General features: G+C 53.9%; 5 protein-coding genes across 5 annotated transcripts; all 5 read right to left on the bottom strand.

Moving 5' to 3' along the window:
- Window positions 1-273: 273 nt before the first annotated feature.
- Window positions 274-3,702, bottom strand: ADI1_1 (1,2-dihydroxy-3-keto-5-methylthiopentene dioxygenase; the record flags this gene model as incomplete). The annotated part of the gene is made up of 4 exons (XM_062892851.1): window positions 274-1,268; window positions 1,330-3,204; window positions 3,278-3,544; window positions 3,609-3,702. The coding sequence occupies 4 exons, from the start codon at window positions 3,700-3,702 to the stop codon at window positions 1,009-1,011; spliced, it is 2,496 nt and encodes an 831-aa protein (XP_062740123.1). The 3' UTR covers window positions 274-1,008.
- A 432-nt stretch (window positions 3,703-4,134) lies between these two features.
- Window positions 4,135-5,440, bottom strand: RAD14 (DNA repair protein rad14; the record flags this gene model as incomplete). The annotated part of the gene is made up of 3 exons (XM_062892852.1): window positions 4,135-4,574; window positions 4,639-5,263; window positions 5,342-5,440. The coding sequence occupies 3 exons, from the start codon at window positions 5,438-5,440 to the stop codon at window positions 4,135-4,137; spliced, it is 1,164 nt and encodes a 387-aa protein (XP_062740124.1).
- A 586-nt stretch (window positions 5,441-6,026) lies between these two features.
- Window positions 6,027-7,088, bottom strand: PHO88 (phosphate transporter (Pho88); the record flags this gene model as incomplete). The annotated part of the gene is made up of 3 exons (XM_062892853.1): window positions 6,752-7,088; window positions 6,519-6,679; window positions 6,027-6,421 (listed from the first exon to the last, which is right to left on the bottom strand). Exons 1-3 carry the CDS (start codon window positions 6,964-6,966, stop codon window positions 6,027-6,029), a joined length of 771 nt encoding a protein of 256 aa, XP_062740125.1. The 5' UTR covers window positions 6,967-7,088.
- Window positions 7,089-8,818: 1,730 nt separating this feature from the next.
- QC762_611810 (uncharacterized protein) lies at window positions 8,819-9,940 on the bottom strand (the record flags this gene model as incomplete). The annotated part of the gene is made up of 1 exon (XM_062892854.1): window positions 8,819-9,940. The coding sequence occupies one exon, from the start codon at window positions 9,938-9,940 to the stop codon at window positions 8,819-8,821; it is 1,122 nt and encodes a 373-aa protein (XP_062740126.1).
- A 573-nt stretch (window positions 9,941-10,513) lies between these two features.
- Window positions 10,514-12,882, bottom strand: QC762_611820 (uncharacterized protein). Its single transcript, XM_062892855.1, has 4 exons — window positions 12,622-12,882; window positions 11,491-12,545; window positions 10,825-11,428; window positions 10,514-10,689 (listed from the first exon to the last, which is right to left on the bottom strand). The coding sequence occupies exons 2-3, from the start codon at window positions 12,024-12,026 to the stop codon at window positions 10,876-10,878; spliced, it is 1,089 nt and encodes a 362-aa protein (XP_062740127.1). The 5' UTR covers window positions 12,027-12,545; window positions 12,622-12,882; the 3' UTR covers window positions 10,514-10,689; window positions 10,825-10,875.
- Between the last annotated feature and the right edge of the window lie 4 nt (window positions 12,883-12,886).

Genomic DNA, 12,886 nt, shown 5'->3' on the forward strand with positions numbered 1-12,886 from the left:
ATGAACGATGATCGCCCCAATTCATGTCGATCCGACTTGACTCTGCTCTCCGAAATGGAAACACTGGTAGATACCGGGGTTTGCAATGGAATGTGAAGTTTTGATCCTACCTCAATCAACGTTGCACCCGTGCAGGTGTGATGCCATCCACCGTCATGAAACGTGGCAACCACGTGCTGCTCAAGCATGTATGTATAAGAAAGAAACAGGTTTCCCTTCTATAGCAGCAGAGTAGCCCAGCTGGATGTTCACTTTGTATATCTTTGACCCACACATTGTCAACGCTTGCCGCCAAACCTCCCAGCAACGTCCATGGTGTCTTCAAATCTACAGCAGGGGTAAACAATAGGATAGGGGGAAATGGGGAATGCATTTCTCTCCTTCTGTACTAACCCATCGTCTCATGACCAGAGACAAACCAGCCGATGCACCTTTTCTTTCGCTTATCGTACAATCACATCTCCATGAAGAACAGAGTACAATGATCGTGGTAAATGTTTACAGCTCGCCTCCGCTGCCGCTAACTGTTAGGGGGTGACCCTCGCTCTTCTTCTTTCTTCTCTACCAACTTAAGAGATATTCCAAGCCAATTATTCTCAATGCTTGATTGAGTAATTATTCATGCTTTGCAAAGAAAAGGAAAACAAGAAAAAAAGAGAGAACTCCCGCCACATTGTCGAGACAACAACGCCCTTTTTCGCCGTGAACTAAACCAAACTCCTGGTATCTTCTGTGAACCCCAGCAAAAACACTCAATGGTAACAGCAAAAGAGCGACTGATCCCTCACATCAAGGGCCTGATCCATCCAAGAAGCGGCGAAATGACGAGGTGGCTGGCGTGCCAAAGAGGCTTGAGCTTGGTGGTCTGGGGGATGGCGGGGGCAGATCACGGGTGTGGCGAGGCATCGTCACTCCCAGCGCATTATAATGGGCGTGGACGGTAGCATTGTGTCGACCCTCTGACCTCGAAAGTCTCTGGTCATGGCCGCGACGGTACATCTGCTGGTTCTACCGCGCAAACACCTTGACCACACCGTCGCCGCCGCCACTCACAACCCAGCGGCCGTCCTGACTCCACACGACAGCGCAAACGCCCTCACCGCGCATCACCCTATGGCTCGTAATTTCTTGTGTGCAGGAACGTGTTTCCAAGGACCAGAACCGCAGGGAGCCGTCATGACCGGCGCTCACTAACTCCCGACCGTCGGGGCTGAGGGAGAGACCGGAGATGGAAGCGGGATGGGCAACCATATTGTAGGTGCATTGACCTGGGTGACTGGGTTAGCAAGGGAAAATGGCCAAGGCGCTGGTGGCCATTGTGAAACTTACCGCTATTGGCGTCGAAGAATCTCACATAGCAATCTTCGTGTCCTGAAATAATGACACCCTCCACACCCGATCCAGCCATAGCGCGCCCACCTCCTGTTGGTCCGCCGCCGCCGCTCTCCTCCTCGCCCAGGCCTTGGGGCTGATCAAGCCCAACGACCGTGGCCACCACCGCGTTGACACTGGTAGCGATGGTTCCATCATAGGTTTCTAGACTGGCCATGGTCCCAGTGGGTTCTCCGGTCCGGGTGTCGTAAACGATGATGGCAGCATCCGAGTAACTCACCACAAATGTCTCTCCGTTGGGGCTCAGGGGTGTGATCTTGGTTGGACTGGCCTTGCCATCGGGACGGGGGATGGAGTGTATCAGCGAGTAGTGGAAGGGGGAGTTGGAGGCGGTTGTCGGCTGGGGCGAGTTCGGGAAGCTGGAGCCGGAACTCATCGAGTTGCCTCGTGTGCGACCGCCAGGACCCCTCCGTCCCGTGCTGGGCTGCGGTGAGGTGAGCTGAGGTGGTGCACTGACTGCCCACAGCTTGACCGTACCATCAGCTGAGCCTGAGACGAGGAGGATGCGGTCCGGTGAGCCATGGGTAGTGTTTTGGCCAAAGATGGAGCCAAGGTTGGCGGGAAGTACGCAGAGGGCCCAGACAGCATCCGCATGCGCATCCATAGTGGCTTTGGGGTCTACACGTCCTCTTTCCCACACTCGGATGGTGGCATCCTGACCTCCCGAAAAGATCCATCCATCGCCTTGCGCACGCCCGCCCGTAGAGAAGTTGGGCGATGGTGACCACGATGTCAGAGAGAGAACAGCATTACTGTGACCGCGGTGTGTGAAATCGGCAGTCACGTCGAGGTCGCCGACTCCAGCGCCGGGATGCCCCGGATGACGATCCGGGATGTGGAATCGCTTGATCGTCCCGTCGTCTCCGGCGGTGCAGATCTCGGGCTCGCCAGGACTCCCGCCTCCAGAAAAGATCACAGTACGAACGGTGTCCAGGTGGCCTCTCAGTCCAAACTTGAGCTTGAAGTTGGTGTTTTCTGTTTTCTGGCTCATAGAGTTCAGCGAAAGCTCGTGGTCCGCACTTCTCCTCCGGCCCATGGAGCTCGAACTCTTTCTTCTATGAGACAGAGCACCGCGGTTGGGGGATTTCGGGATGTTTTCAGCGGCGGGAAACACATCGGTATCCGGTCGGTTGGGAGACGCCTGATGAGGCTGTTGCTGCTGCTGTTGTTGTTGTTGTTGTTGTGGTGGTGGCGGGTTGGGGGCAGTGGGATCGGGAAAGTTGCTATCATTAAAATCCCAACTGTCTGACTCGAGCCCGCCGCGCTTCTCGGAAGGCTCTCCTCTGTCCTCCGCTCGATTGGGGTGCTTGGGCTGCAAGGCCGGCTCCTGGCCCGATTCCGCCGGAGGCTTTGCGTGGATAGGTATCTGGCCAGTCCATTCGCCAGCATTCCCATACATGGCCGATGACTGCTCGGCATTTGATGTACGCATCATGGGGGCAGACTGTAAATCAAATTGCTTGACGGGATAGTTGCTTGGACCAGGTGCGCCCTGACCACGGTGGGCTAGAGGCGCCGCGTTTCTAGCTTGATGGGCCAGAAGCTCACGAACGTGAGCCTGTTGCTGCTGTTGTGAAAGTCCCTGCTGTTGGTAAACCGGGTCCATAACTTGCTGACCAAACGCATCGGTTTCCCGCAAGTCTTCCATCACAGGAAGGGGGGGCGAGTCTCTCGGCGGCATGGGATTAGCAGGTGTAACCATAAGGTAGGTAAATTCAGCCTGGCACTGGTCAAGGAAGGTCCTCAGCTCGTTGCGCTGGTTCTCTTCATCGGCGAGGTCGGCTGCGAGCGTGCTGGGCACCGTGGGGTCACCTGAAGCTACATCGCCAGCCTGTGTCAGCCATTCCGCAAGAATAAGATGCCAGCAGACGTGCCATAGACTTACGAGCAAGCTTCTCCTTCAGTAAAGCAGCCCGATCTAGAGGTTTGGGCTGTGAGGGGTCGACACCCTCCTTTGACTGTGCCAACTGCTGCTTGACCTTCTTTTCCAAAATTGAAACATATTTCTTCAAGGTGTTCTGGGTCGCGTCGGCTCTCCTGGCCTGGCCCTCGAGACCAGCTATCCTGCTCTTCATCTCCTGCCTCTCGATTTCCCAGGCATTGCGATCGCGTTCGTGTCGGTGCCATTCGGTCTGCAGAAAGCGCATAACACCTGCGGCAGCGGTTAGCAAGCAACCATCACATCAGGAGGGAGTTGGTGAGAAAGGCATGCGGACCTTGCAGTGTGTACTCAGTGGCAGGGGGGTGATTAGAGCCCATCATGCCTCCGACTTCGTGCGCGCCCATACCACTCCCTCCATTGGTGCCCATGGTGGCAGCAGAGCGAGCGAACCACGAGATGCCGTGACTGCGGGCGAAGAAGCCGTGGAGGTGAGAGTCGAAGAGAGATGGAGGTATTAATTAGCTAGCTGTCCATATAACAAAAGCACTAGTCGGTACAAAGAATCGGTTCTGTCTTGCTGATACTGTTTGTCGCCTGTGCCTGGCTGGCTCCAAGTCAGTGCGATGGTCGCTGGCTGGTTGGTTGGCCAGAAGTCAACGACACACGGGCCACTGCCTCTCCCGCTGAGGGAGCTCGACTGGATCCACAAGGGTGCCGTGGGATTGGGCCAATCAGAGGCTGCTATTTTGTGCTATGCAACTGCTGTATGTGTATAACTTCCATTTGTGGGACTGTTGATTTCGACAATGTCTCCCATGTTCTTTCTGTCTTATCCTACATAGAGAGAGAGAGTACAGGCGTCAAAACTCCATTACCTCCACCTGTGACCCGCAAGTCAAACATGTCTTGACCGTCATCCCCTCCGCATTCTCCACGGTCCTCCCCCACTCATGGGCATGTTTCCCTCGATCCCCAATCACATCTCCAAACCTGGCTGCTTTTCCAGGGCCCGAGCCCGAGCCGCTGCTGTCCCCTTTGGCATTGTTCCTCCTGAAAGCCTCGGTCCTGGTCTTCCGCTTCAGGTCCAACAGCTTTTCTTTAAACTTGGCCTCCTTCCTCCTTTTTTTATCTTGCTCTCGCTTCTCGAATTCGGCGTCGAGTGCCTCTGCTGAGCCCCATTTCTGGTTGATGGCATACTCCTCGACCTGGTATCGTAGAAACAGCATCATGTCATGCCAGTGTGACTTGTGGGGATTTGGCTTGGACAGGTGCGGTAGCAGCTCGGGATCCCTCAGCTCGGCTTCGCAGGAACATCATGTTAGCAGCACAACACCATGATCAGGACACCCCTGAGATGGACTCACGATCCGTCAACAAGTAATCCTCTTTGCACTCCGTCTTGGTTAACAAGCTGTACTTTTCGGGAAACTTTTGCTTGCACCCGTTGCAGACAGCACATCCAAACACTTCTTCCCAGACAAAGTCGATCTCGACAGTCTTGCATTCCCTGCATCGTTTTCTCGTCTTTTCATCTGCCAGCACATTCAGCCCGGGCTCGAAAGGCCCCGACTTGTTTCTCTGCAGTTTCTTGATCAGCTGCAGCCTTTCCCACTCGGCAGCAGTCATATTCGCCGGCTTCTGCTCCGCCTCGGGCTTGCCTGGTACGCCGGCAGACATGCTCTTGTTCCAAGGGTCATCTTCGATGCTCAGGAAGCCGCCCTTTGTATCTGTCATGGCGCTAAAGTTGTAGTCGACATATTTCGTAAATTTGCGCGAGACTGGCTGCAGGCCCTCTCCCTCCTTGGCCGGACTCGTACGCGCGTCCCGGTTTGTGGCCGGCACTTCGGCTCGCGATATCGACCCGTATGGCCGTTTCTTCCCAGCCGAGGCGGCGGTTGTCGTTAATCCATCTGTCTGTTGTACATCGGAGGCACGGAGCTCGGCGTCGCGCTGCTCACGAATGGCTTTGGCGCGCAAGCGGTTTTCTTCCTGCAATCAGCGCGCGAGGTGAGCATCCATGGCGGTACCTTAATATCACTCGGAATTGCGGAGAGGGAAGTAACCTACGATGCGACGGGTGATTTCAGGTGTTGGTGGAGATTGTGGCCGTCTGGGGATGGTTGTGGTTGTCGCAGCCTCTCTTGGTGGGGTTGTTGGCCTATCCATGGCGAACAAAAATGTGGTTTGGTGTTCTTCGGGAGCCGTTGCTGTTTCGATTGATCATGTCGTTATCTAATAGCAGGTAGAGAAATGGTGTCTGCTCTTGATCATGGAAGCTTCGTGTTGAGGTGAGAGCAACCTGCCTGAGCTGGAAGCTGGGGGATGCTCAAAGCGACGCCACCGACCACTCCCATCGGCGGGATGGCTATGACGCGTAGGTTGCTGCGCGGGACGGGACTGGCCACCACCCCCAAATACTTCAGGTCCGTTAACTACTCGACAATTTTTACACACAAGACGACGGGACACTCCATGCACTGAACACAGAGTATCCATAGAAAGCCGTAGAAACAACCATGAGCAAAGTCGATTGACGAACGCACTTGATTATTGAAAAGCAAAACCAAGAACACCACGCCCCCCTCCGCTAATAATTACTGATCCAGCCGACCCGCCATCCATTTCCCCCCCAAAAAAATCTATCACAACAAGGCGCCCCCCGCAAGGGGACTTTCTTATCAAGAAAACCCCGCCAAAGCGCGCGCAGCCAACGGGACCCATCCATCCAGGACCATACATTTTGTAAAGTACTCTACTCCTCCTTGGCGCCACCACGGCCGGCACGTTCGGCCGACTCGACAGCCTTCTTGTCGCTCTGGGCAGAGCCGTTCTGGAGACCACTCATGAAGCCGGCAGCCTGCTTGAATGGGCGCTTGAGATCACCAGATGCGGGCTGGCCCCAGACGTGGATCTTGGTGAGGTTGGCCTCGAGGGCGCCCTTGAGAGGGATGATGCTCTGGATGAGGAGGGGATTGGTGTATTTGAAGTACAGGTGCATCACCCCCATCATCAGGACACCCATCATCTGGGAGCGCATCAAGTTCTTGAGCTGGGCGAGGTCGTAGGCCTGGACCGTAGTGGTGACGAGCTTGCCCTCCTCGCTGGAGCCCATTGGCGCGGGTTCGACATACTTGAGCGTGGTAAGATCTGTAGAAAACAAGGACGCATGTTAGCCTAGGTCTCGCAGAGGCGCAACACGGAGAGGACGGGGAGGACGGGGAGGAACGAAGACGGGGCGACGCACCCTTCTTCTTATTGATGGTGTTCTGGATGTAGAGGTAGATGCTCAGAATGATCAGGTTGCTGGCAATGTAGCCGGCGCGGCAGAGGTTGAGAACAGACTCGTCTTCGAAGGGAATCTTCTTGGCGACCTGCATCATCCCGAGGATGATGATCAGGTTGGTGCTGGAAAGCAACAGGTTAGCTGGCAGAACGAAACAATGGGCGCAGGGCCGGCGCCGGTGCGACGGTGCCTACATTTGTGGACTGAGACCCATAGTGACAGATGTGACTGCGTATGGAGATGCGCGGTGCAAGTTTGTCGGTTCTAGCGAGCGGTTATGGATGCTTGGAGGTGAGCGTGGACGGGCGATCCGGCCAGATTTTATTTCTTTGATGTCTCCAATCCAGAAACCCGTCTCAGCTCCGTGGCCACTCGCACGGATCCACTGCCAATGCCCATAACTTGGCATCCAACAAGACCAGGAGCGTGTTTGCAATGATAACCAACTAGATACCTAATTATTCATTTCATCGACCAAGAGTCTTTGGGGAAATCTCTCTTGTATTCCAGATCAGTTATGGCTACCTCTTTGCCTTCTCGAGCTCGAACTACGGAATCATGACAGGGGAAGGTCCCCGAATCATCTCGGAACAGAAAATTCAGTATATAGATAGCTTGAAAATACACCCTCCGTAGTCCGCCAAGCTCCAAGTAGAACCTCCTGCCTTTCACACTGTGGTGACCTCCAGACCCACTCCAGTGTCTCTCAGACCGTGGGGACATGTCGCTTGCAACGCTCTGGGTTTCGGCAGAGCAACCGTTGTCTCGCTCCATTCTTCCGCCACGAGCCAACCTCACCAACACTTAAGCTTTTCTGCATACCGGTGTACACCCACGTCGTCATTCACAACCATGTTATGGTTAATCCTCTTTTCTGCGCAGTCTCGATGTCGCCTTGCCAATGGGGGTAGCTATTTGATGACAGCTGCATGTGGTGACCTGCAACTCTTCAACACGCCTTTGGATATGCAATGGGACACAGAGATGGTTCTGCAAGGCCTCTCTCGCCTTCTCAGACGGGCAGATACCTCAACTAGCTTTACTGATGGAAAACATGGGCGTTTGAGAGTATCTGTTTACTTACAAGAATGTCGACCATATCACTTACCTCTACCACAGCACTCCTTCACAGTGATCCCACCTCTTCGTTTGCCTCCCATTTTCACTTAACGGCACCTCCAGCACGTTCGACATAGCCTACCTGCCAGATCTTTCCCGTGATAGCCAGAGGTAGTGTGCAAGTCAGTTTTGCCATTCGTAAGATTCCAACTGGGCCGTGAGAATACATTCCGAATACACCATGCCAATCATCCCCAGACATACGATTCTTCCGTTCAACCAGCAGCAACGTTCAATGCTCAATCTCCGTATCACGCGGATTATCTGGCAGCATCAATCGACATATTTAAAGTCCTTTGCCTATCCACCCAATCGCGACGACGTGACGACCTACCATACCTACAACTTTAACCTTTCCTGGTATGAACAATCTTTCCCCAAAGATTACGCAGCTCCAATACCTTTCAGTGATCCACAAAAGTTAGGGGGTTGGCATGCGTGATCGACACTGTAGACAATAATTCTCGCTCACCAAGCATGATTTGTCTCAAATAAGTCAACATTCAATCAACACATGCACATAAATAGCATGACTTTCTTCCCCGCGTCCTGAGCATGCCCAGGGGCACAATGAAAAAAGAGATGGCCGGTCAGACTTCCATCGACACCCACCCCGTTCAAGCGCCCGAAGGCAAGACCTCGAGAAATCGGGGTACAGATCATCGCCACTCTCTATACAGCCGCAGCACATAGGCCAGCGACCGCCACCTTTGCAGGCAGGTCGAGAGTATAAAAGGCTCCTCACTGTTGGGCGCCGAGGATATCGTTCATCAACCCGGGTGGGATCTGTAGCTCCTTTAGGGAACACAAAAGAGGACGACTACTATAGAAATGATTCTCTGAAGTATTGTCGACATGAGGAAAAAAAGAAAAAGAAAAATTGAAACGGAAGGAGGAGAGCACTCAATTTATACCCATCACTGGTGGCCAGTGCACGCATGCAAATTTGCAATCACTCGCACAGACCATTCTCTCCACCCTGCAAAAATTCAAGCATCAAGTGGGGCAGAATGGACCGCAAACCGTTTTGCCGACTCAGACCGCCAAAATTTCTCGCGCTGGAGAAGAGTTTTCCAATTTTTGTACGTGACAACGCTCAATATGGCATCATTGAATTTTGTTGGACTCGGCATCTCAGCAATTTATTCCCGATACACGCCCTCCGCTTCAATCCACCACTTTACTCCGTCACTAACCATCTTATCCAACCTCTCCCTGTTGCCCTCCCTGGCAGCATCCCGTGCATAGGTACTACTGACCACCTCAGTCCCCGCCTCTCTTCCCTCGACCATCTCGATCCTCTCCGCCCATTCCTTGCTCCCGCCTATCCTGCCCAGTCCATGACCTCCCCCCTCTTCCCCGTCATCACCCTGTACCAGGTCTTGCAGATACTTCAGCTGCTCGTCCTTCCCACCCCACTCATCATCGGTCCGCATTGTCACCCTCAGCCTCGCCCTTTGAAACAATGGCCCAAGAGCCTTTTGCATAGGCGTCCTGGGCTTCTCTTGCTTGTTCTCCACTGCTGTCGGCACACTCGTGTCCAGCGGCGTACCAGGCGGAGGGGCTGCCACCGGGCCGTAATATTTTGGATTGAACACCCGTATCAACGTGTCATAGCCCACCAACATGACCTGCCCCATCTTGACCTCTGGTGCACCCCGTTGGTAAAACCCGACCTGGTCAATCGCCTCGCTCTTCTCGTGGAAGAATGGCAAGGTTGATAGCCCAATGTCGACATCGATTGCTGTGTTGGCTTGCTGCTGTAGCCAGGCCTGGACATCTTGTGCAAAGGCCCACATCAATCCAAGGCGTTGATGAAAAGGGGCAGGTTTGGGCGCTTTGTCAGCGTTGTTGACTGAGAGCAACAATAGCAGCCTAGTTGTCTCGGCTCTGCCGCCTACATCCACGGCATTTTCCACGTTGTGGTTCGTGGTTGTTGGTGGCCGGCCCTCAGAGAGAATAGCGGATGTGGCCATCCGCAGGTGAGCCCGTGTTGGAGGGTTGAAGGACGAATCGAGGATAATCAGGGTGCGTGGTCTAGCCCGAGGGGGGAGAGGGCTTGGGATTGCAGGTTGGTCATCCTTCTGGCTTGTACCGACAGGTTGCCGTGATACTGTGCAGATAACTTCGAGCTTCGAGGAGGTGGCTTTGAACGAGGTGAGTGCTTGGGAGAAGAAAGCTGTTAGGACGCGGGCCGAAGCCGATACTCGCGGACGCATGGGTTGGTAACCAGCCTCTGGGGGCTCGCCAGGTGAAGAGGACATAGCCTGGCACGCTCTGCCTTGAGTAACGGCTCTCTGATGCTCACAGAGCTCTCATGCGGTTGCTATCGAGGTACGGATGATGACACAGCCAATGCAAGTGTGACTTCCTGCTTGTGCAGCGGGGGTGGGGTAGTGGGGGGGAACGGGGTTTATGGGCCGCTTGCTTTTCTTATGTGCGAGAAACCCGGATCGTGAGAACCTCAACCCCAGATATCTGTTGTCGTTTCCTCCAAGTCCGCCTCTTCTTGTGCTTGTGGTGTTTTCGGCGTTTGCTTGCTGATTACTAGGCCACGATGAGCAGGGTCACAATGTTGCGCTGTTGGACCTCGACGCGACCGCCTCCTTGTCCGAGACCCAATTCGACACCTCCCAGGCTGTGTCCATATATGGCCACATTGATGTTCTTATCAGCGCGGTGGCTCAGGGACGCAGAAGTACAACTCCATGGCTGCTAAGAAACTGTTCCATTCTTAGGGACCGGATGTAGAATAGGCCTCGAAAGATGGATCAGAAGTCATTCAGGCTTTGCAGGCCGTCGTTGATGCATGGTCGTCCAAAAGTCCAGTGAAATGTGTGGCGGTTCTCCTGCTGTTTATTTCACATCGGTGCAAACGGAAGCGGAGACAGGTAAATGCAGAGTCCTTTCTATACCTATCAAGAGTGACTTCAAGAATATATACCATTTCCAGTTATTGGCTATTAGTACCGCCGACAGGACCATCGCGTTCATCCATCACCACAAGGAAAACCTGACATGCCACACGCCAGCCGGGTACCTTATCTAGCATCCATGCTTGCACAACCCAATGACCCTGAATTTTGTCGACCACCAAACGCCATATACATGCAAAACTCCTCCAGTCGCCAATACTCATACAACGTACCTCCTTAAATGCAATAGAAGCAGCAGGTGGTGTTGGTAACAAACAAATCCTTCAGCGAATCTCGGGCTCCCGCATAAAGTCGGGGAAGTTTGAGAAGCTCCCATCCCCAGAAGGCGGATGTTGGTCAAAAGAATCAAGAAGCTCCTGGAGAGTCTTTTCCTCGTCCACGGTCAAGCTTTGCAGTGTGGCTCGGTTGGAAGGGCGTGAGGCAAGATTGATGGTGGGTTCCCGGGGCAGGTCTTCTAGCGCCGCTCCCCCCACCAAGCTCTCATCCAGGCCGTAAATCTTGATGCCACGGATGTGGGTGTCTTTGCCATTTTGGTGGTTTTCTTTGACGTGCATCTGCACCACCCAGCAACACAACGAGTGTCCATCATAGCCGCCGCCAGCATCGCTGATGGGAACGTCTTGCCAACCCACGGGGTTCACCAGAGGCATCTCGGCAAACTGAATCAGATCATGAGGGCTTGTCCCGGCATAGAAGACAATGTTGGTAGGCGTATAAGACTCGTCTTGGCTATAATCCACGTAGAACCGGATGGCACGGATCTCAACACGGCGCACAAAATGCATCGTGAGAAGGTGAGGCTGTTGGCCGTCCGATCTACAAGTCCAGTCAGCAACCGCCGGCGACACAGAGTCTTCGATGAAGGGCGTTTCACTTACTGCCAGTACTTGTCTGTATCGTCGCTCAAGAGCTCGGTAACTCCGTTTCCGGGCTTGTGGCTGCTGACTCCAAAATGCGCAAGGTTGTTGATCTCCTTCAATCCGAGAGCAGTGGGGTCAAATGGGGGTTCCTGAAGCTGGTCGGAACCGTCCTGCTCCTGCCCGTCGTCAAAGTCGTCTTCATCCATGTATTCTTCGCTGTAGTAGGTGTCGTCATCGCGAGGCTCTCTATAGCCATAGGCGTCGGGGTCGTCGTCCTCCGGCGCCGGCTCATCTTGGTCCAAATCTCCCTCTGGCCCATCCTCTGGCTCCTCTTCAAACTGGCCCCGAGCCTCTTGAACTGCCACCTCGTGGTCTTGAGTTCGGTAGTGCTCCATACCGACTTCCTCAACTTCCGCAAGTGGCTCCTGGTGAGACGGGGTGACAGGAGACAGAAACTGGGGCTGTTGGTGAGTGTAACCTGGGGCCTGGGTAACTTCGGCCGAGGCTGCGGGTGAGCTGCCCTGATAGTTAGTCAATACTACTACCTCATTCATGTCGTAAATTCCACATTGCACTCCCGTCAAAACAGCAAGCTTGTTCTCTTGCTCTAGGACGATGGGGCGGCGCTTGATGGGACCGTGACGAGAGAGGCAGAGGTCGTGGTTTGAGTCCAGCTCTCCCAGCACACGTCGCTTCTGCTGAACTACAACCCGACGAGGTCGATTTTAAATCATGGCGACGGCCTGATGGGAGTTGTATGACTCTCGTCGCCAGGAAGCTGGAGTGAAAGGAGGTTTGAGGAGGCGTGGATTGGATGAAAGACGGTGGGTGATGAACGAGAGAAATAAAAAGATGGCAGAAGAGAAGAGGCCCTTCGCTGCGGATTTGGGCACCAAGAAAAAACAGCAGTGGAGGATGAAAAGAAGAAAAGGAGGGAAGGAGGGACAAGAAGCGAGGGGCGAGGGGACGCAGTGACCAAAAGATCCAGGAATGGAAGTGGGAAGGTGATGGCGAGGGGCATGTTGGAGGAGAGCAGTGGATGAAAGCTGCGAGCGCCGAGACGGGGGCAAATTCTGAGTATAAAAAATGAGGGTAATCATTGGGAAAGTCGGCGGTTGAGGTGCTTTTTCATAGGATGAGTTGACTTACACTGGGAAATAGGGGGGCCCCTTTGATGTTATTCCGATGCGAAGACAGTTCTTGCGGCTCTACCAACGACGGGAACAGCTGTCAGAGAAGGTTGTTCGACCACGCACTGAAATAGACGGGTATGACGGGTGTTAGAGTTCTGAGTTGGCGCATCTGCCATCATCCCTTTGAGAAACTCGGCTTCAACCAAGAGCATACTATCATGGCTTGGAGAGAGTTGGTCTGCATTCCTGTCGACAATACAAACACACTGTTTGGAAAGATG

The sequence above is a fragment of the Podospora pseudocomata genome, chromosome 6 (assembly GCF_035222375.1).
Source record: "Podospora pseudocomata strain CBS 415.72m chromosome 6, whole genome shotgun sequence".
In the NCBI taxonomy this organism is placed as follows: Eukaryota; Fungi; Ascomycota; class Sordariomycetes; order Sordariales; family Podosporaceae; genus Podospora; species Podospora pseudocomata.

Excerpts from the sequence above, each read along its gene's own strand:
- QC762_611820 (XM_062892855.1), bottom strand. The coding sequence starts at position 12,026 with ATGAATGAGGTAGTAGTATTGACTAACTATCAGGGCAGCTCACCCGCA. Across the intron at positions 11,429-11,490 it reads GATACAGACAAGTACTGGCA|ATCGGACGGCCAACAGCCTC; the intron begins GTAAGTGAAACG and ends CTGGACTTGTAG.